The sequence below is a fragment of the Eurosta solidaginis genome, chromosome 4 (assembly GCF_040869045.1).
Source record: "Eurosta solidaginis isolate ZX-2024a chromosome 4, ASM4086904v1, whole genome shotgun sequence".
NCBI lineage: Eukaryota > Metazoa > Arthropoda > Insecta > Diptera > Tephritidae > Eurosta > Eurosta solidaginis.
Genome location: NC_090322.1, coordinates 272202827 through 272227232, shown reverse-complemented (window position 1 = coordinate 272227232; position 24406 = coordinate 272202827). Strand labels below are relative to the sequence as shown.

At 35.5% G+C, this 24406-nt stretch overlaps 1 protein-coding gene across 2 annotated transcripts in view; it reads left to right on the top strand.

Annotated features, from left to right (window-relative positions):
- Positions 1 to 24406, top strand: part of Cen (cerebellar degeneration-related protein 2-like) — a 190654-nt gene that overhangs the window by 53733 nt on the left and 112515 nt on the right. Inside the window, exon 1 of one of the 2 annotated variants that reach the window (XM_067786151.1) lies at positions 20518 to 20998. The exons of the other annotated variant lie outside the window; for it this stretch is intronic. Within the exon in view, the coding sequence (XP_067642252.1) occupies positions 20935 to 20998 (64 nt within the window). The 5' untranslated portion in view covers positions 20518 to 20934. Of the gene's footprint in view, positions 1 to 20517; positions 20999 to 24406 lie in introns of those variants that run through there. 2 annotated transcript variants of the gene reach the window in all.

Sequence of the window (24406 nt, the reverse complement as noted above, 5' to 3'; positions counted from 1 at the left end):
GGAATATCATCCTATCTTGGCTACCATTTCGAAAACGCTCCATCTCAAAACTTTTTTTTAAAAACGCCCTACTTAACTCAAGTTCAATATATTTTAACGTTAGATAGGATGTTTTCGAAACGATAGCCGATATAGGGTAATATTCCACTCAGCAGTCGATATTGAAAGCTAGACTGTATTTTATTCAATTTGTAAAGTTCAAAGTGCTTCATGTATAGAAAACAATAAATTGTAAAATTAGCTGACATCTATCGATAATTGAACGATGCTGCTCCCACCCTCAAAGTCCGGATGTAAAAATCCTATATCACTCGTCCGCCGTGGTTTGGTGGTAGCGTGCTCCGCCTACCACGCCGAAGAACCTGGGTTCAAGCCCCGGGCAAAGCAATATCGAAAATTAAAAAAAAAGTTTTTTCAATTAAAAACAAGTTTTTCTAAGTTGGCTCGCCCCCGCCAGTGATTTGTCAAATTATTTGGTATGTATGTATATTTGTGTCACGAAAAGCTTCTCAGTGAAAATTCATATGCCTTTTTACGGTACCCACCGGGCACTAGACTGTTAGGGAGAATGCCGTAGGGATGCGATTAGAACACAACACCTTGGGTGGCAGTTGGAATAACAAACTAATTATCAAGAATGAATACTAATTTCCAACTAGAATTTTCTGACTTATGTATATGGAACTAGTCCGAAAAAGTCCAGACTTGTACAAAGTAATCAAGATAGACAGATAGACTTCCTAACTTCGAAATTATAAGCATTGGAGCAGATTTTGATTGAGCTATATCCGTCCGTCCATTAACGCGATGATTTAGGCAAACAATTGGATATGCTTATTAAATTCATTACAGTACTAAATCTGATATTGGTAATAAGAATGGAGGGAGTTTGCTTATAACGACGCACACTTTTTGATTTCGAAAATTTCGAAAAACGAAAAAAATGTGATGAGGCTTGGTCTGTGGGTCGACTTTATAAAACAAAATAGAAATGGAGTAAAATTTTAGAAAACGGCATGGCACTTGAAATTTGGCAGAGGCATTGTCCTTGCTGTTGTATATAAGCCAGGTGAAAGTTAACAAAATTGATTTACTGTTTTTATTTATTTATGATTTACGCCTTTTAAAAAATTCAATATGAAGAAAAAATTCAAAATCTTCTCTGAATGCAACTACTCCTCAGCAACATTGATACAATTAGTTCGTGGCTTGACCGAAATGTTGCAAATACTTCAGCAACACAAGGTTTGCTACCAATAGCTCCAAACAAACGCAGAACAGCAGAACAATCGCATTAAAAGACGGTACTAGTTCTATTCTGTTCCTTTGCAGTGCTTTCAACTTGGCATTTAAACATTATGATGTGTTTTAAAATAGCAATTGCTCGACTTTGTAGATGGTTTGAACCACTTTTTAACTAGTTCAGTTGTAGGTGGTTCTGAAAGAGTTGCCGTCTTTCATAAATTGATTTAAATACCCATTGCTCAGACTTAAGTACTGTTGGCATAAGAACGGCAGCCAACTGCCCCGCTCTGCAATCGATTGGCACCAGTTCGGAGGTAGTCATTAAACCTGTAGTGCGAACCTGTCGCTCTGCGGGACTGTCTCCCACTTTTTCTGCAGGGAATATCACTCCTCATCTTTCATGTTAATTAAGTTTCGTGACATTTATCCTTAAATATTTTTATACTCAGCTGAGCAGAGCTCATAGAGTATATTAATTTCGTTCCCTCTGTCCGTCTGTTCGTAAACACGATAACTTGAGTAAATTTTGAGGTATCTTAAAGAAATTTGGTATGTAAATTCCTGGACACTCATCTCAGATCGCTATTTAAAATGAACGAAATTGAACTATAACCACGCCCACTTTTTAGATATCGAAAATTTCGAAAAACCGAAAAAGTGCGATAATTAATTACCAAAGACGAATAAAGCGATGAAACTTGGTAGGTGGGTTGACTTTATGACTTAGAATAGAAAATTAGTAAAAGGACGTGGCACCGCCCACTTTTAAAAGAAGGAAATTTAAAAGTTTTGCAAGCTGTAATTTGGCAGCTGAATATGTAATGTTCGGTTGCACCCGAACTTAGCCTTCCTTTCCTGTTTTAACATATACTCGTATGTGAGAGCATACAGCTGGGTATATAATGTTCTTCCTTACCTGTTTGATTATATTATCCGCGTTTCATAGTTACTAGTAGGAAATTTCGATATGCAAACAAAAAATTTATGATGCAGAAAAGTTCCTACATCCATTAATTTTTCATCTATCTCGTCTGTTTTATATCTGGTTAAATTTTTTTCAGATTTGAATTCAAAACTTGAGTGTTATTTAAAGCCGCGGTAACTAGAATTTAAGTTATTTCAAATAAAGCACAGATTATTTTATTTGTTTTAGCAATTTGTTTGACGTTGCTCTTTCGTGAGCTCATTGGCAGCTGTTGTTGATTTATGAGCTTTTTTGAGTCATTCACTAGGCCTGATTACATTCACGGCGGCGGCTACAAAGCGACATCTGTCAAATTATTTTTACACATGTTCTTATGAGGGTCGTTATTTTCGGCACGACAATCAATCACGAATGAATTGTTGCCAGATTAAACCTAATTCTACTTTTGCGTAGCGACAATGAGTGGCGTCCTGTTTTTTTCTCAATAAAAATTAAAATAGAAGTAAATAACAGATAATAAAAGCGTTCAAAGTAATCAAGTAGGCAATGCTTGGCTACGGTTGTCGTCAAGCTTTGCTTCCCTGTAGTTGTGGTCTGTAGACGACGTGTAGGATGTAATCAGCCCTACTGGTCCTTCGGCCCGGAGCTTAATAATCGCCCTGCAGTCAAAAGCCAAAGTAGTCAGCAAACATTCTAGTTCATTGACTAGAATTTTGTGGGTTTATTCATACTAGTCAGCTTTTAAATAGTTCATTGACTATAATTTTGTGGTGTTATTCATACTAGTTAGTGTATGAGTAGTTAATTGACTAGAATTGTGTGGCGTTCATCATACTGGTCAGTTTTAGAATGGTTCATTGACTATAATTTTGTTGTGTTATTAATACTAGTTAGTATTTAAATAATTCATTTGACTAGAATTTCGTCTGTCGGCTCGAGGAAATGCGCTAGTGCTTTCTGTAGCCAATTTGCAATGCATACTTCAGTTGACAATGCTAGATATCGTCCAAATCAACGGGCACATAAACACAAGCATGACGAGTCAACCCTCACCGTTACCTCAACAGAGGTTAAAGAAGTTATTGAAAAGGCCAAGCCTTCCATATCAATAGTCCCAGATGGAAGACCTATACCGATGCCAAAACACCTTGGCCATGAGGGCATCAGTAGCCTAGGACATTTTTTCTACTTATCGTTAAAAGCCTATGCCTTTCCAGAATAACAAAGAAAGACCGGAAACCCAGTAACGTCAGAAACGAAAACGTTTAAAGCCGTTATGATTCCCTCAATTAAATGAAATTGTTCGGTTATCCAGCCATAAGCATGACTTCCGTAAAGTGCATATCACTACCACCATTCTGAACTCCATTAACACTCATAACAGGACGGCGCTAGTGCAGCTTGGCCTGTTTTTACACAGTCAACCACGACTAGTTTGTCAATTGGTATGATGCTGATGCAGAGGCTGGCAATTGATATTTCGTAGGACATCGCCGTGTTAAAAATACCAGTTGCTAATATGGAAGAAAGACAGAACTCATACTAGTTGAGATTTTTGGCAAACTAGTATTCTTCTAGTATACAACTAGTTGGTTTGACTGCAGGGCGGCTGTGAATTCTGTTGGCGGTACTGGTCAGTTAGCTATTCTGAACTTTTTTTCTTCTGTGCACGTTCGCTTTGTCTGTCTGCTTCGAATTAAAAAGAACAGCAATTTGAATATGATATTGTGCTTGTTTTGGTAGAATAAATTTCATATACGAATTAATGTACATCCATATACATATTTTTCTTATCAAAATCAGCTGAATTATGTGTTTGTGTTCGTTTAAAAAGAGGCTTCTACGAATCGAATTTAATAATTTATTCAGTACTTCGCTCAGTTAATTTCAGTATAAAAATATCGTACCCTCAAGTAGGATATCAATGGGTTAATTGTTGTAACCATAGCGGAACGATACAAGGTGGCAGCATGGGACAGCTGATTATAAACTTTTTTTCAGGCATGATTAACCAACGAAACGATATCATTTCGTTACGATAATCAACGTTAATAAACGAAACGAAGTCATTTCGTTTCGTTTATTAACGTTCAGATCGTCAAATTAACGAAATGATTTCGTTTCGTTTTCTGCCATATCAAAACGAAATCAAATCGTTTATGTTGATTATTAATTTCAAACTATGCTGGCAAAGCTGATTGATGGCGAAGTCATTAAAGGTGAAAGCATTATCCAAGCTGATTGCAACTTTTCTCATGAATTTTGACAGTACGAACATTTCTCAGAGTATTTTTGACATTACCACCAACGAATTACACAAACAAATTACATAGAGTTTGTGTGTGTATGTGCGCTCGTTGTTGCCACCTTACGGCTTCACCATGGCTATAGCATTGCCAGCATAATTCAAACATAAAGTATCACGTTTTCGTTAACGTTTTTAACGTTAACGAAAGCTTTTCGTTTCGGTTAAAAACGAGATACAATTTATCTTGATAATTTCTTTATCGATAATATTTCGAAGTGTTTCAACGGAAACGGTGGAAATTTTTTGATAAACGATTAGCTTAACGTTAAGGTGCATCCCTGCTTTTTTTTATTTAATTTGATACATCAACTTCCGGGCAGTACGATTTTGACATTTGTCCATCAAATTTACAAAAACAAAGTACATCGAATTTTTATATATATTTGTATGCATGTAACCATGCTGCCACCTTGTATCGTTCCGCCATGGTTGTAACAAATACAACAAAATGTGGTTCTAGCAAAAAATGGAATTTCTTAATCGTTCAAGTTTTTTCCGAAGCTTTAATAAATCGTCGAACTCTCGCTGGCAGCAATTTACTGATGTCGATTTAAATGTAAGCAAAGTTCAATTTTGTAAAAGTGAACACGCACTTAAGCACTTATGTACATATGCACCTGACATATGAGCATATACGTATATGTACATTTAAATTTGTGTGTATATATGTATGTATACGAATTTCTGTTTACAATTTTCATTTTAATGACTAGCAATATCCCTGAACTTGTGTTCATATTTTTGTTACCCATCGCATGCTTTTTTCACTCATTTGTTGCTTTTAGCAATTTTCGATAAAAGCTTTATACACCTGCATGGATTTTAAGGTGGGCCAAAAATGTATGTGAAAAAAAGTTGGATCTTGAATGCTCCATATTACATCCAGGGCCATGGCACAACTATAAAAAGGCCTAAGTTCGGTTGAAATCCATCATTATATACCCAACGCTGAGCTTGTACCGCACACTTTAGTAGCAGTTTTTATACTCAGCTGAGCAGAGCTTAGAGAGTATATTAACTTTATTTGCATAACGGTAATCCGTAACGGCATAAACTAATCCAGATAGATATAGACTTCTATATATCAAAACGATCTGGGCGAAAAAAGAAATTCATTTAGCCATGTCCGTCCGTCCGTCCATCCGCAAACACGACAACTTGAGTAAATTTTGAGGTATCTTGATGAAACTTGGTATGTAGGTTCCTGGATGCTCATCTCAGATCGCTATTTAAAATGAACGAAATCGGACTACAACCACGCCCACTTTTTCGATATCGAAAATTTCGAAAAACCGAAAAAGTGCGATAATTCATTACCAAAGACGCATAAAGCGATGAAACTTGGTAGGTGGGTTAACCTTATGATGCAGAATAGAAAATTAGTAAAATGTTGGACAACGGGCGTGGCACCACCCACTTTAAAAAAAAGGTAATTTAATAGTTTTGGAAGCTGTAATTTGGCAGTCGTTGAAGAGATCATGATGAAATTTGACAGGAACGTTACTACTGTTACTATATATGTGCTAAATAAAAATTAGAAAAATCGAATTAAGAAAAATTTTTAAAAGTCAAATTTTAACAAAAAATTGAATATCTTTCCTGTATATATGTAAGTAAATTATGTCAACATTCAACTCCAGTAATGATATAGTGCAACAAAATATAAAAATAAAAGAAAATTTCAAAATGGGCGTGGCTCCGCCCTTTTTCATTTAGTTTGTCTAGAATACTTTTAATGCCATAAGTCGAAGAAAAATTTACCAATCCTTGAGAAAATTTGGTAGGGGCTTAGATTCTAGGGCTATAACTGTTTTCTGTGAAAATGGGCCAAATCGGTTGAAGCCACGCCCAGTTTTTATACACAGTCGCGTCTGTCCTTCCACTCGGTCGTTAACACGACAACTTGAGCAAATATCGATATATCTTTACTAAACTTAGTTCACGTACTTATCTGCACTCACTTTATCTTGGTATAAAAAATGACCGAAATCGGCCTATGATCACGCCCACTTTTTCGATATCGAAAATTACGAAAAATGAAAAAATGCCATAATTCTATACCAAATATGAAAAAAGGGATGAAACATGGTAATTGGATCAGTTTATTGACGCAAAATATAACTTTAGAAAAACTTTGTAAAATGGGTGCGACACCTACCATATTAAGTAGAATAAAATGAAAAAGTTCTGCAGGGCGAAATCAGAAGCCCTTGGAATCTTGGCAGAAATACTGTTCGTGGTATTACATATACAAATAAATTAGCGGTACCCGACAGATGATGTTCTGGGCCACCCTGGTCTACATTTTGGTCGATATCTCGAAAACGCCTTCACATGTACAACTAAGGGCCACTCCCTTTTAAAACCCTCATTAATACCTTTGATACACATAAGGTACAAACACATTCTAGAGTCACCCTGGTGCACATTTATGGCGATATCCCAAAATGGCGCCCACCTATAAACTATGGCCAAATTCCTTTTACTCTTTAATACCTTCCATTTGAAAACCATGTCATACAAACACATTCCATTGTTACCCTAGGTTCATTTTCCTAAATGGTGATTTTCCCTTATTTTGTCTCCAAAGCTCTCAGCTGAGTATGTAGTTTTCGGTTTCACCCGAACTTAGCCTTCTTTCTTGTTTGGCACTAAGTTTTATCAAAAGCTGGTTCGGTTATTAACTTAGTTGCCCACTTATACTAGAAAAATTTCTCATTGTAAGGACAAATTCCAGTACGGAATTATATTATGATACGTCAATTCATCTGCTAGTCTAGGCCTACGAAACATAGGAAATGCTTGGTAAGAAAAGGGGCAGTGTCACGCCTATTTCGAATTTCTTCAACTTTTGTTAATTTATAGTTTTGTTTGGTAAAATATCGCTTATTTAAATCGTCTACGATCCTTTTAAAATCCATATGTACATATATAAGAGGGTGCGTTCCTTGAACGATTTGGTTTACTTTCCTCAGGATTTGGAACCTCAGTGTATCTGAATATTGTTAACTTAAAGCACTACTATTGTAGTAGAACTTCAAAATTCAAAATATTCGCGTACTTCACATACAACGTGTTAAAATCAAACAGATCAATCATTCCTTCGATTGCGCTGCTTATATACTACCCAGTTGGCTTGCAATTTTAGAAACAAAAATAAATATTACCAGTAGCAGTTACTATTTTATATATTTCCGTAGTGTTTTCGAAGCCATCTAGGTATCGGCCAACATGAAAACCACCCAACTAGCCAAAATTAAAACTAAAAAAGTCACGAATACACTTAATATTTTTCTATATAAAACTTAAAAAAGCATGTTTCTAGTTATATTGAACGAAAATTCTAATTAAACTTTTAATGCACCACCCCAATGTTCTTACACACATTCACTAATGCATGAGTAATAAGCGTTTTAATTGCAGTCAATGATAACATGCGCGCTCTTAAAAAAAAAACACATAAAAAATGACAAAGTTGTTATTTTTTAAAACTAATTATTTCATTGTTATCTGTAGGTCCAAGCACAAGTTTTTGATTCAGTACTTTTTTGCTGGGTTGCTCAAGGTCAATGTTAATAAGAAAAAAAATTCATGTTTCATCAATTAGCTTGTTGAGGATATTATAAAAGAGGCTATTGACTATGTTTTTGTGTTTAATAAGAGTATTGATGTATGAAAAATTTCTGAAGAAGTTCAACAAGGAGGAAGGTAGGAATTTTTGAATGATTAGGCATTTTGTTTTAAATTTTTTCGGTTTAGTATAAGAGGTTAAGGTTTAGTAACAGTGAACGCCATTGATATGACTGAAATTTCTGTGACACCATCGTCATAAGAACAAAGCAGGCGCGCACTGCTGAACATACGTTTCTTTTCAATGATGGATTGCATAATATTGACAGTTGTGAATATTGACAGAATGAATATTGCAATAAGTTCTTCTTTCTGTAGTTTTTACGGAATATTGTTATTGCGATCAACAACTTCTATTCCGTTGGAATGGTTAAGCAAATTTGTTCTCTTGACGAAAAACTTGGTAGACATTCAACAACAACTAGCGCGGTTGGAAAAGAAATGCATTTTGGAAAAGACATGTTTAAGTAATATATAAATTTCATTCAGCATTGAGATATCTAAAAAATATCTCGCACACCAGTAGAGAATTGTAAGCACACTTTGTCTGAAGTGCATAACGTAGCTACATTCTTCAAACAATTGAATAACGGCATATGTTAAATGGACACATTTTGTACATACATATCTAAAATAAATTGATGTAAATAGCTGTATAACGCGTTAATTATAATCTCATTCATAGAAATATGAACAATCTGATGGCAATTGCTTTGTCTACCCAAATTTAAAAAACTAAAAAAAAATCATTTTAGCTGCTAACTATTCATTTCGTCATGTTTGTGATGTAAATACTTTAAATACTTATCATATCTTAAAGTTTATAAATAAATAAATTGAATTCATCGATGAGTCAGAAATTAAGGGCCTTAGATTTTCAATGACATTAAATAATAATAATAGCAAAAAATTAATTAATGTGCCGATATTCAAATTAATATAATCTAATCTCAAACTTGCGTTCAGACGGCACAAACAAAGTTATCGTTTACTAACTGACCTTTAACTGTGAACAATAAACAAGTTAAAGTTAATTAATATTCTTACATAAAATCGATAATAGACAAAAAAATGTTGTTAAAAATCGTTAACTTATTATACTTTACAATGAAGAATGGACTTCCAAACCAACAGAAATTTTAAATAATGAGTTTTCTATTAGTGCTAGGATATACTCTTATCTCTGCCCATATACGTAGCTTGAACGAGACGAGATAGATGAAAACCGCGGAAAAAGGACCAACCTAGAATGACATCGCTTCAGCAATGCGTTCTGGCGAGAGTGACAAACTTCGGAAAATGACCTTTCACTTTTTTGGGAGCTAGGAACCATGAGGAGAGCAATAGTGCTTTACCATTTCATCCCTCAATTTTTGATTGGCATACAATAATTTGATAGATTCATCGTCGTAGCCAAAGGAACTTATGAAGATGAATGGGGAGGATTATGAGGGGGTCTTGCACACTTTATAAGATAATATTTATATTAATGAATGAATGTATCTTGTGTAAGATTTAACTCCAACGTGAGACATATCTATGACTGATGATAATGTAACAATTAGATAGATTAATTGGTGTAATTGGTAGAATTATGGAAAATAAAAGGGCTCACTTTAGAAAGGCTCTTCCTCTCGGCTATTTCATATCATCAGTTTTAACTTGACCGAAGTTGAATGAAAGAATGGTAAGACAATGATTTTATAAATCATGAGCGTAGGCAGGAGGGTAGGTTCACGGTATACATCTTTTAATTTTGTGCGGCAGGCCAAACTAAGTGCAAAAATTATTGTAACTTATAATTTAGTAGCAGACCCGGCACACGTTGCCCTGACATAACTTTGATTCATCTGCATGACTTTAAGATGTTTGTATCTCTAATTCCCTCTCTCCGCTCGCTTCCCCTTCTCCCTTTCTCTCTCTCTCTGCGTATCTCTCCATCTCCGCCTATTTCCCTTCTTTTCTATCTCTCTATATATCTACCTCCCTCAAGCAACCATCCTTTACCCTCCCTCGCTACATGTATCGCTTTCACTAGGTGGCCTTTTTGAGTATTTGATCTAATTCAACATCTTATGTGGTGGAATCCTCTCGCTAAACGCATGTTTGAACGGATGGTTGACAGCGAAGAAACACACAAACTTGAAGAAGGAAATCAACTATTTTTAAGCCGAACGAAAGTGTATATAATTAAAAATTTCATTGCATCAATCGATCAATTCGTTGCTGATTTTCAGCTATAGAAACAACAATTTTATGAATCTTATCATATTTTAGTAATTTGTCATGCCCCCATCATAGATTCCTTTACAATATATCGAAATTAACCACCTCACATTGCTTGTTTTCGAATGAGAGTTTTTTAGGCGGAGTTATTACATTAAGTGGACAGTTAGCGACTTTATTTCAGGGATGCACCTTAACGTTAAGCTAATCGTTTATCAAAAAATTTCCACCGTTTCCGTTGAAACACTTCGAAATATTATCGATAAAGAAATTATCAAGATAAATTGTATCTCGTTTTTAACCGAAACGAAAAGCTTTCGTTAACGTTAAAAACGTTAACAAAAACGTGATACTTTATGTTTGAATTGTGCTGGCAATGCTATAGCCATGGTGAAGCCGTAAGGTGGTAACAACGAGCGCACATACACACACAAACTCCATGTAATTTGTTTGTGTAATTCGTTGGTGGTAATGTCAAAAATACTCTGAGAAATGTTCGTACTGTCAAAATTCATGAGAAAAGTTGCAATCAGCTTGGCTAATGCTCTCACCTTTAATGACTCCGCCATCAATCAGCTTTGCCAGCATAGTTTGAAATTAATAATCAACATAAACGATTTGATTTCGTTTTGATATGGCAGAAAACGAAACGAAATCATTTCGTTAATTTGACGTTTTTAACGTTAATAAACGAAACGAAATGACTTTGTTTCATTTATTAACGTTAATTATCGTAACGAAATGATATCGGTTCGTAGGTTAAGCATGCCTGCTTTATTTTATGAGGTGAATAGATAGCGATAATCCAGTTTTCGCATTAAAAAGATTTATGGTTCTTTCTGTGGCAACTGCGAATTATTTATATTTCAATCGATTAAGCCGACCCTGCCCATAAGCTAAATGGGGCACCACTTGAGGCCTTTCCTGGCGTGCTTTGCTACGAAATGGTCAGAACCACTAAAGAGGTTAAATGTCCTACCTGCTTGGTGGCTTATTATGGATTAGTATGCTTCAAGATTTCTAATTGATCAGCCTTTCCATTGCTATATATGCACCTTCTTCCTAGTACCAATGCTTTCTAGTGCGGGTTTGACTTTTAACACAATTCAATTTGTATTACGGTATATATTTGTACATACTTATACTTAGAACTTGTGTACTTAGATATATGTATTGCTTTTTATATGCAAATACTTAAGTAAATTCATATATTTACATTTGATACCCTGATGCTAACGAAGCTCGATATAATTAAAAATTTAAACAAATCTCATAGTCAATTGGCACGCTCTCTCACTCATTTACTTGACATTGCTGCGGTAATAAAAAAAGAGCCAGTAAAACTTTTAAATTATAGACACAACAAATCAACGAAAACAAGTGGGAAAAAAATAATTTGCTTTTAAGTAGGGACGTACATCGGATGGAAAATGTGGTCGGTCCGGTTCAGCATTTTGAACCGTGTTCGCACTTTTGTTTTGGTTTATCAAACCTTAATTAAACCGGATTCTCGGTTCGGAAATAAAAATTTCAAAATTCCTTAAATGACAACCTAATGAGAAACTGATTAATGTGTTAACCTAAGTCGAAACACTTTGGAACAACCTCTTACATTGCCAAATGGCAAATAAACAAACAAGTAAAAAAAAATTATAAATTTATATATCGAAAAATATTTGTGCACGATTACGGTGCGGTTAATGGTTCAGATATTTAACAGAAAATAGCTGGTTTCCGGTTAAGGTCCCTGCTTTTAAGTATCCTAACAAATGTATGACGAATCGTTTAAAGCAGCGTTATGTTAAAAATTCCTTTCAAATCAACAAGGTCTTAAGGTTTAATAGCAAGAGACGAGAAGAATAAGGAGGCATAGATTCAGAGAAGTTTAAAGGTCGAAGAGCATATTTAAGAAAGATCTTCTGTATACACTATATTCTATTTACAGCTGTCTGCTGGCTTGGCCTCCAAATAAAAACTGCATATTCCAAGGACTCTTTCCTGAAAATTTGTTACAATCTAAGACCTCGAACTCCAAAGTATTTTGATGTCAATTCTACCAGACTGTATGTAATATTTGTTCCAAATATGAGTCAAATCGGACCTCAGATACGAGTATTTTTAATATCTCGATCCTTGCCGCACCTAGCAGAATTTTTTTTCATAAAGCCATTTCTATTTCTGTATGTAATATGTGTTCCAAATATGAACCAAATCGGACTACAAATAAGATTTTTTAACATCTCGGTCCTTGCGTCAACTGGCGGCGATTTTTTCATTTGTCCCTTTCTATTCATGAATGTAATATGTGTTCCAAATATGAGCCTAATCGGAGCACAAATACGATTTTTTTGAATATCTCTATCCTTGCGCCACCTATCGGAGTTTTTTGTTCTTATTATTGGATTGTCATCGGGTTCTTGAACTATATTCGAAGTTTCAAGCTTGTAGCTTATCGGGAAGCTACTTAAATTTTAATTAGAAAATTCGTTCACAACGGCCGACTGGCCGTTCAGTACACATAGTCAAGCTAAATAAAACCGTTTAACAATCATTTAAATCACATAAGCCCATTGAGAATAGTCCGCGAAAGCCAATGAAATCAACATAAAAAACTTCTGATAGCATGAGTTGCTTAAATATCCATCAAGTTTGGGTTAATATGTTTTGTAAAAACTATGGAATATTTGAACACAGAATACTCCCACACACATGCATAATATGCATTGTATATGTATGTACACAGGTACCCAGCAAAAGCTGTTGGAAACTATAAGGAATACTGGTTTCAGACCTGACAGATAAACCTTGGTATAAGATAAAAGGAGTACATAATACGCCTTATAGAAACACCTTATTTTAGGCTTATCTAATGGTTATGGCCGTTATACATGGGTTATAAACCTTCAGATAAACCTTAGGTCTGATTTCATAAGAACAGAAAATAAGGAGTATTATAAGGGGTACGTCATGCAACTATTATTTCTTATAGAATTAAGGCCTGATATCATAAGCCTTCCGGACATATGAAATAAGGCTTATATAAGGGTCAAATTTGTTGATGGGTATTTATGTATGCGAGCGAACCGAACAAAGCGCCATTACGACTTGTCTGTCAACCACAAGTAACCGTCAACGATAAATATTTGCATTACAAATATAACAAACATTAACATGTTGACGATTCATTCGAATTTCAAATTATTTTGAAAAATTGTTTGGTGAACATGTCATACGAATGAGTTTAGGCGCTTATGACTGCTGGAGTGCATTCTCTGCAGGAAATTTGGTGGTAAGCCTTAAACCAATTGAGACTCAAAATATCTAGTCCAATTTCACAAGAAAAATATTTTCATGTACCGATGATGGATCCTTAATACCAAAAGTTTTCAAACTCATATCCGATCTCTGGAATCGGACCCAGCTGTTGGTGAACAGCATATCTCTATACGTGCGAAAGAGCTTGTTTCATTACGGCGTCCTGATATTTTTTTTATTAATTTATCCGCATAATGCAGAGTTCCATCCGCCAGTGAAAAAGTGAGATTTGCTAAAGATTGAAGTCCAAGTCCTTCTGGGTATTAAGGCAAGATATGCTTATATTCAGCACACAGCTTGACATTCAATCGGCCGACAATCGCTTCGTTTCTTCAGCCATTGTCGACTCAAAAACGTACAAGTTTCTGTTAAATTGGAACTTATGTCTATACGTATGTAAATATGTATTTTAGTGCATATATGATATACTGGCATTAGTTGTAATCTTTTGTGGGCGAATTGCAATTGAATATAAAATATCGTTTTTTAATAACTAGTTTTTCGAAGTTTGATCTGAGCGCAATCAGACCCTAAATCGGAAAATAAATAAGTAAGAATAAATTAGTGAGAAAGAAGGAAGTGGAAGGAAGAGGAAATGTAAATGTAAAAAAGGTCGAGCTTCTTTTCCAATTTGTGCCTTGCTCCTTCTAGTTTTTTCCTAAAACTTGTCTGGATGGAGCCTATGTGTTTTACGCCGACTCTGAACTGAATCTGCAAGGCAGAAAAGTTATCACTGAGAAGCTTTTCATGATAGAAATACGCTCCTTCTAATTGAAAAACCACTTTTTTCTAATTGAAAAACTTGTATCTAAATTTGTGATGTTGCCTTGCTCGGGGCTTGAACCCAGTATCTTCGGTGTGTTAAGCGGATCACGCTACCACCACACCAAGGCAACCGCCACGAATGTAAATGTAAAGGAATGAAAATAATAGTAGGAAGAAAAAAACGGTATAGTTATGTTGTGGACAATGATAACGATGCTTATGGTTAACGTAAGGATTAAGAAAGAAAAAAGGAGAAAATTAGGAATGAATCTCGAAGCCATAACCGAATCCGGAACTGAAACCAAAACCAAAACCGTAACCAAAATGGAATGGAATGGAATCCATAACCAAATACTGGAGCTAAACCCAACCTGGAATCGAAATAATTAACAAACCCGGAACCGAATCATGGACCGAGACTGGAACCACGTCAATGGTGAAACCGAATCCGGAACCCAAAACCAGACCAAAATAAGAATGAAAAGGCGGGAATAAGGTATAACTGAACTCAACTTGGATAGGATTACAAAACGAAAACCAGCGCTAAAAGCCGAGCCTTAAATCAAAATTAATCATAAAACCGAAATTTTTAACTGCAAATGGCAACAAAATCAAAATCGACATTGTGTGTAAAAAGTGTAAATTAGAAACGATTTATCAGTTAGAAGATAAAATCTTGATGTAAAGCTTCATAGCAGCCTTGTTGTTGTTGTAACAGCCTTCATCGTCATTATTAATTGGCGTTTAGCCGCCTAGGCGATTTTTACCGCTCCGTAAGAAGTCACGTCAGATACCCTGTTTCGCGATATCTGACGACAATCGGAAGCACTAGGGAGGTGCATTCTTCCTCCATCTACCTCTCCCAACTTCCTGTTTCAAAATGACGTTGCCGATTGAAATCCCTTCTTTTCCTGAAGCGGCTGTGTCCATTCGCATAACACGACCTAACCAGGGAAGTATTTGGACTTTTATTCGCTGCAATATCGCAACTGCGTAAAACGCATACAGCTCACCATTACACATACTCCGATACACGCCGTTGGCATAACGGAGAGTACCATAAATCTTCCGGAGATTATCTTTTCTGTCGAACACTCCAAGAGCCATCTCTTCTACTCCCGACACCTTCCGTCATTCCGAGTCATCTGTAAGGATGGGTATGATAGGCGACTTGTAGAGGTCCAAAATTATGTAGTATCAGGCGAAACCCATCAATATTAGCAGCTGGCTATTTTTAAATTGAGAATGCTGAAAAACAACTAATGCCTCTACTATTCCCACCAGAGCAGAACCGCCTTTACTTAACAAGAATAATTTCTTTATAATCAATGGATAGGGCTCCATAAAGCGCATAGGGGGCTTTGAGTACACCATTTAGTCATAGAGAGGGCCAGATTATTTTATCTGTGTACGTATTCGTAAAGCATAAGGTAGCTTATGTCTCCACTCACATAGCCATGCTCCCATAGAGGCGTATAGGATTCATGTTTCCACTAATGCACAGCAGGGAAATTTATGTTTGGTCTACAAAGGCATCCAAAAATTTCTTTTGTTTTGTTTACTTGAATTTTAGCACACGGTGGCAAAAGATTGATACACACTCTACATATGGTATTTTAAGCAAAACTCCGACAAGACGAATAATGAGTGAGCGTTAGGTAGAGATAATCGAGCGATTCATACAATCGACTACTATCTGGGCGTTTTCGATGATTGGGGGCCGAGTTGGAGTGTCGTGGTGGTCCATTTTAGGATGTACTGAATTATTTATGCTTATTCGTATGTATGAATATACCAAAATATCCAGCAATAAATTACTTACACTTGGTAAAAATGGTCACTTTCCTTGCATGGCTTGTAATGCTTGCGTATAAGCGAGTGAAGTTGCATTTATACATATTTGATTGAATGTATGTATGTATGTGCTTCAACTATGAAATTAGCGAAAACGACAATATGCTTTGTCGTGTTAAGATTGGATTTCTTGTGGCGGTCTTTAACCCTTTTTAGTCGAAGTCAAATACTAACTGAAGTCTGGTGCCTTACATACTTATGTACATATGTATGTTCGCTGCATTTTTATTTGGCATATTTTCACGCAATCCTAAAAAATAAAAACAAAATAAATCATAATAATCGACAGCAAAGAATTCTTACAATACAAATTGTGAATGTAGCACTTCTGTAACTACGCTCAGAAAAAATAATTTAAATGAGAAAATTTTATATAGAAGGGAAAATTTTCCTTCCCTGAAATTTTGTTTCAATTATTGCACGTTCATTCCTAGTGAAATATGAAAATGTTTTGGAGAATCATGCCTCACACTTAAAAAGCTAATCTGTAGTTAGCAGAAATTTGGATCAGCACTCAGTGGGGATTTCCACAATTAAACTGACATATTTTCTTACCCTTCGAAAAAAATTTCTTACAATTTCCAGCCGAGCAGAAAATATGAACTTTTGTATTTTTCAAAACTTTATTAAACTCGATAAACAACTTTACGAGTTTGGTGTTATTTTGATTTTGAATGCATTTTGTTAAAAAAATATAGGCAAATCAGGGATGCTAAGAACTTTTAGTGATCAAAATGTTGACCAACAAAATCATACTTGAGGTATAATATCACCTGTATAAGAAGTATACCAATTCGTTCCTTATGACACAAGCTGTCAACAAATTAATTGATTCCTATTTTGAGTTTTCATTTCGCTCGGAAAACAACAGTTATATTTTGGCAAATACAGATATTTTTAGCCTTGTTTCTTTTTGCTTAAAAATTCGTGGCTATTATTCTATTTTTTTATATCTCAGAAAATGAGTTATTTTTCGAATTTTTTATTTCTCTCGTAATTTTTCGTTTGTTGTAATATTTTTTGAGTTTTTTGTATCATGCAGAAATTAACAGTTATTTTTCGATTGCTTTCTTTTGCTAAGAAACTTTTGTTTGCATATTCAAATATCATTATCGACGAGGGGGTATTTAAAAACAGTTCGGCCAGGAGTTCAAGCACAATTGAGGTAAATTTACCAGAAACAAATAATTTCGGCCTATTTGAGAAGAGCTTCGTTGGCTTCTTATCCGTACCAACCTATTCTGACAATTAATTGAGTTTATTGTCGGCTTCTTATCGGCAAGTCATACATAGTCCTCTTATTGGCTTTTTGTCGGCTTTCTATCGGCTGGTTACAGAGGTGTCATCTTTCATTTTATCAGTGTCAGTTTTATAACAAACCGATGGGTGGTCGATAACAAATCGATAACGCGCCGATACAAATTGTGACACTTTCATAAAAAGTCGAGAAGTTTTTGCAGGAAAACAATAAGATTTTCATAAGAACTCGACAAATTTTCGAAAACAAATCGAAAATTTCCTGATAACTTTTTGATATAAAATCGCCAACGCGCTGATTAAAAATGGCAATACTCCGTTAAGAAACTTAACTTTTCGATTTCAAATAATTAATTTTTTGATAATATATCGAAAATTTTTTGATAAAAAATCGAAAAGTCTTCGATAATAAGTCGATAAATTTTCGATAACACATTGATGACTCCTAACTAAAAAAAATATAACTCATCGATAACCTTTGTTATCTACAATCTATAGGACGTTTATAACAAATATACATCTTTTTTGTGACACGTCAATAACACACCGATAACAAACCTATATCTCGTCGATCAGAAATGGCTTCAGTTTGGATTTCTAATCTTTGTTTTCCTCTTTTTCTGCCTTCGTGAATTTGCATTAAATTATTTGATTTCGCGCATATCATTTCCACCACGACCATTGCTCCCACATTATTCTAAAGTTTACTGGCTACACTTACGGTTACATTCTGCATTCCCCCATTCCGTTATTTATACAAAAAAAAAAAAAATAATAATTTATTAGCTTAAACATATAATTGCTATGGTCGCTGATATTTTAATGCTTTTTTTTGTGCTCCAAATAATATCGTTCCCAGAACCAACTAAAAATAGCACGCAAAGCAACATCGAAAATAAGCGGGGTCGCCATTCGGCAGTGATTTCGCAAACTTACTTACTTACTTAATTGGAGCTTAACCGTCTAAACGGTTATGGCCGTCCAACAAGGCGCGCCAGTCGCTCCTTCGCCCCGCCAACTGGCGCCAATTGGTGACACCAAGGGAGTTCAAATCGTTTTCCACCTGGTCCTTCCAATGGAGTGGGGGCCGCCCTCTACATCTGCTTCCATAGGCGGGTTCCGATAGAAACACTTTCTTGGCCGGAGCATCATTTTTCATTCGCATAACACTGCCTAGCCAGCGCAGCCGCTGCGTTTTAATTCGCTGGACTATGTTGATGTCTGCGTATAGCTCGTACAGCTCATCATTAAATCTTCTTCGGTACTCGCCATCGCCAACGCGTAGAGGTCCATAAATCTTTCGAAGAACTTTTCTCTCGAACACTCCCTAAGCCGCTTTATCTGCTGTTGTCATGGTCCAGGCTTCTGCCCCATATAGCAGGACGGGTACGATAAGTGACTTGTAGAGTAAGATTTTCGTTCGCCGAGAGAGGACTTTACTTTTAAATTGCCTACCTAGTCCAAAGTAGCATTTATTGGCAAGATTGATTCTTCGCTGGATTTCAGTGCTGATGTTGTTGCTAGTGTTGATGCTGGTTCCCAAATAAACGAAGTCTTTTACTATTTCGAAATTATGGCTGCCAACAGTAGCGTGGTTGCCAAGGCGCACATGCGCTGACTCTTTGCTCGATGACAGCAGGTACTTCGTTTTGTCCTCATTCACCATCAAACCCATCTTTACCGCTTCTTTTTCCAGTTTGACAAACACTCCGATTGTATTCCTGCCATGAAAAGCTTCTCAGTAAAATTTCATCTGTCTTGCAGATGCCATTCTGCGTAAAAGCTTAAAACATGTGGGTTTCGTTCCACCAATTTGTAGGATAAATTAAAAAGGGGCACGACGGGAACAAAGAGCTGGGCATAAAATCTCTTCGGAGGTTATAGCGCCTTGCATTTATTTTATTTATTTTTTATTTGTTTCGATTAGAAAAACAATTCTGTGTCGAAAATTCACACCGATTTTACCTCCCATTTCAATAGCTTCTCCCTAACTTTTAAGTATTTCTTTGAGTGTATACACCACTGTATGAATTCATGTGTACTCACTTATTGTTGCTCAATTATGCAGCAATTTCATTGTTCTTTTGGTTTGTATTATTTTCCAATAGCGGCTTGGTAACACGCACACACACGCATATTTATTAATGCACTTTTTAAAAACGAGATCTCCAACATTTGCTGTATTAACATTCAAAAGAATCGATAAAATCTAATAGTAAGAATTGACTTTCTGCTGCAAGCCATAAACTCCCGATTTGTGTCCAGTCCTTCAATACCATACAAAAATTGCAATAAAATTCTACTTACATGTATACATATGTACATACACCTGCATTTGTACTTGTCCATATATGTATGTATGACAATATTAAAATAGCTTTGTATTACACTGAGAGCTGCCTTAAAGCAGTAGCTGTTGCGGCTTGGCATTTCCTTTCGAAAGGTTGACAAATTGCTTATACCTATGGTAGGTATATAAACATTTTAACATACATATGTACATATGTATATGTAATTGCAAATGTAATTTATTTCAATCGGCTGTGTGAAGTCATATTGGACGGATAGTACACGTTCGCTATTCAAAAAGTTTATCTGCCTATGTACTTTGTTTGTATGTTCTGCGTGCCACGCATTCAATGTGCGCGAGTGGCGGGTTTGTTTCTTAAGTCTTTTGTTTGTTTGCATATTTGGCATTCAAATTTGTGGCTTTCTCAGTCACCTTCACACATGAATATGAATTCTTAAGTGCTTCTTTATCACTTTGCTCGTTTTTTATTTTTTTAATTTTATTGTGCGCAAGAATGCGATGTCCAAGCTGACTGCATAAAAACCTGCACCTATTAAAATAATAATAAAACAGCAGAATATGGAAATAAGCAAATAAATGCTGTTAGTTATTTGATTTAAAATCAATACATTTTAGCTATTTGAGTGATTTTTGTGTGTATGTTGCATTCAAGGTGACGCACAAATTAACGTAGAGGGAAATGTAAAAAAATAATTTATGCGAATGAATTTTGATGAAATAATTTTTGCCAAAACTAACAAGTTGCATTATGTAAATTTGATCAACATCATTAACACAAAAAAAAAAAAAAGAAATTTTGCAAACACGTAGTAAAAAAATTTTACTGTGAAATGTAAACATGTAATTTTTTTCCGTAAAGTGAAAATAAAGTGCGAAAGAAAATCGCTCAATTTCAAAATTTATGTTGCATGCCTGTGACTCAAGACTTCTTAAAACGATTATTTAACACAGAGTGTAGCCAAAAAAAAAGTGTTAACGGTATACGCATGTGACCTATTGCGCTGTTTCAATACCAAAGTAGCAAAAAGTTAAGAAAATTGTAAAAATAAAGCTTTTAAAAAATTTAACAAAATAAAATATTAATAGTTGCGTGCCATAATGGAAGTCTACACCGAAGATCTGCAGAAAAATGATGAGGATATATCAAAATATATGCTTGATGGTAAGAACTATTAGTTCATATCAATGATAAAATGAAATCTTGTTTTATTTTACAACATGTCATGAAAGTATCAAAATCACGAATTTGTTCAAGCTTTTAATGCTTACACATATTTACTTTACCCCAGATGATGGAATCTTCTGCTTTGATCTTGCTTAAATCCTCTACTATTAGCTATGGTATCTGTTAATGCTATTCTTTCACCTTGATCACAAGACCACTAATTTTCACGAAGTTTAAGTATCTACTGCAATTATATCAGAAGGCAGGGGAAACCTTCTGCTGAGGATTAAAGTAGAGCGTTTTATTACGGCTGCAGTCCTAAAAATACTTTCCTTTAGCCTTAAGTTCAATTAGAGCCATTTATAAGTGTAATTCTACATAGCCAAAAATTACCATTTAGATCAGAGTGACTTATAGTTAAAATCCATCAAAATATCATCCATTGAAATTGATAAGATAAAGATTCATTAAGACCCAAAGTGATCTTGAGGCTAAGCTGAATAGTTTTATTTTTGAGCAAACTTTGTGAAAATCAGTCCTTTCAGGTGCAATTGGTGCCTTTCAAGTCCATGTTATTAATGGTATTATAAGTTTTAACTACGGTCAAAGAAAAAAATTCCATTACCTGCTGTGTTTTCTCCAGAGTTTTCCAAAATTATAAAAACAATACCGTTGAATTACTAAGTTCTGCGCTCAAGTTTAGCTACTAAAATGTTTAAGATTATGCCCTTTTTTCTTGAAATTCTGTCACCCTTTTGCAGTCTCATAAACTTAATAAAAAACTTGAGGTTAAGTCACTGCAGTAGAGGTGACACCATACCTAATAACTTGGTGCTATGTATCTTAGGATTGTGTCACGTCACCGTCGAGAGCCGGAAAAACTTAAAATCATTTAGATTTACTATCAACGATTGCGACACTTAATTATTTCATTGTTATCGAAATATTTTTCGTTAAATTTTTTGTGATTGTAAAATTCCTATCTACAATCGATTTGAAATTATATGTTGCAATGGGCTTTCATTTCATTTGCAATTAACTTGATTGCAATCGATACCTAATCTAATTATACAATTTCAGTAATCAAAAAAGCAATCATTTGAAATGTGGATAGCTACTTTGACTATTGAAGACTTTTTAATCATAATTCTAGTAATTCGTTCACTAAATAAAATCTAACGAAAAACGATTGTTTTCTTCGACTTGTCATCACATGTTTTGGGTAATCAATGATTGTAGCCAAATCCTGGAAGGAATGAATGAAATTAGTGGAAACGTGACTGCAATCACTTGCATCCAAATGATTGAAGATTGTAAGTTTTATACAATCAGTGCTAGTACATTCAAATAATCTGAATTGTTTGTGGATTATAAGTATTTACAATAAAGTTGAACAAAACCGTGCCAAATTAACACACGTTTCCTGGGTAGTTCGGGTTCTTTTAGTGCTTTACGTGCATATTTGGCTCTGATCATGACGTTATTTGGTTTTGAGTTGCGAATGGGAGGTGTAGAGCTACGGCTAATGTCAATAACCTGAGCAAATTATTGTCGCATGTTGTTATATTACTGTTGATAATGCCCCCTTATTTTCTTGAAAAATCGGATCTGCAATAAGCAATTGTCTGTTGTGAATGATCAGGTTTGTGACAATGCAGCAGGAACTAACTGCTGCCGAAAATATACAAAAATTTTAAAATTACTGTTTACTGTATTTACTCTCAAATTAGGTAAATCCGGACTTTCTTGGTATAGCTGTCGCCAAATACCAAAATTGTTGACTTACTGATTTTAAATGTCATATTCTCTACAGTTTGAAGGCTACGGTGCAGAGATGACATCGAGCGCGGAAGCAGAATTACTAACTAACTGACATCTAAGTGACAACTTTAATGCTTAAGCGGCTGTAATGAAGCGCACATGACGTGAATTATGAACTCGAAATGCATTTTTGGCTGAGAAAAACGTAAAATTGTGCGCATTACTGATACATTTTTTTTTCAAGTTTCTTGTGCTATTGAGCAACTGTCCTCCTCATATGTTTTACTTGAATGGAAACCTCTAGAGCAAATGTCATTGTTTAACTAGAGTACTGTAAGGACAGACTAGTCACCGAGCTCTTCAAATACGGAGGCGAAGATTTGGTTAAGAGCATGCATCAACTTGTGTGCAAAATATGGTCGCATAAGTGCACTCCTCCACATTGGAATTTATGTGTGCTTTGCCAAATCCATAAGAGAGGCAATCACGCAGTTCACGAACTAACGGTATGAGAATCGCTACTCACCATATTTTTGTCGAATTCAAAGCCGTGTTCGACAGCACCAAAAGAAGCTGCTTGTATGCTGCTATGTCTGAATTTAAGCTCCCTGCATAGTTAGTTAGGCTTTGGCAAATGACGTTGAGCAACACTTTTAGGTCCGTAAGAACAAAAATCACACCTTTACAAGTCGGCTAGAGAAGATGAGAAGGCTCTTGGAGTGCTCGAGAGAAAAGTTTTTCGAAAGATTTTAGGTCCTCTTCTTGATGCCGATGGCGAGCATTTAACGCCGTAAAATGATGAGCAGTATGAGCTTTACGCGGATATCAATATATTACACGGAATAAAGGTCCAAAGATGCTCCCGACAGCCGTCGGCTATCGCGAAGCAGGGATAGCTGGTTTGACTTGTTATGAAATGATCAAAAACTCATAGAGGTTTACCGCCAATTAATAATGATGGTAAAAAAAGGACAGCTAGGAAACAACCAACTTAGATTTTCACAAAATTTCCTTATGACGGACTTAGGCGACTTTTATATATACCGTCTCATTTTACATACATAAATTTAAGTCTCTGAGGTAAATTTCATTGGTTGTCTTGTGTAGGTGTCATAAGCAAAGCGGTTAAATGGCCGCAGCCAATGGTCGGTGAATGTCAATGGGCTCGCGGCAAAATGTGCTCATAAACAAATAGTGCAAAAGCAAATATTTTACATGCAAAGTCCATTATTCAAAAACTTATTGTTTTTGTTTTGCTCTTCTTAGCGTCGTTGTTGTGGTTGCGCCAGATACAATTACAAATTATTTGGTGATCGTGTTGATCGTAAAATTGAGCTGCGCTGTGGTACCCGATGTTGTTGTTGTTGTTGCAGTTGGTTTTGGCCACATTTTAAATTGTGATCGTTGATTGAGGCGTGAGAACGATCACAATTTGCGCCCACGCATTCCATTCCACCGCCGTTAATGTGCTCGTGCTGCCCAGCCTCAATAGACAGACAACGCGAGCGAATCGCTTCGTTCAGTCGCTATGTCTAGCTGAAGCTGCAATTTTTTACAAAATCGAAATGTCACAGGTTGGTGGTAACCGAAAACGTCATTAAAGCAGCAACTATGCATGCGGTTTGTTGTTGTTGCAAGTACTTT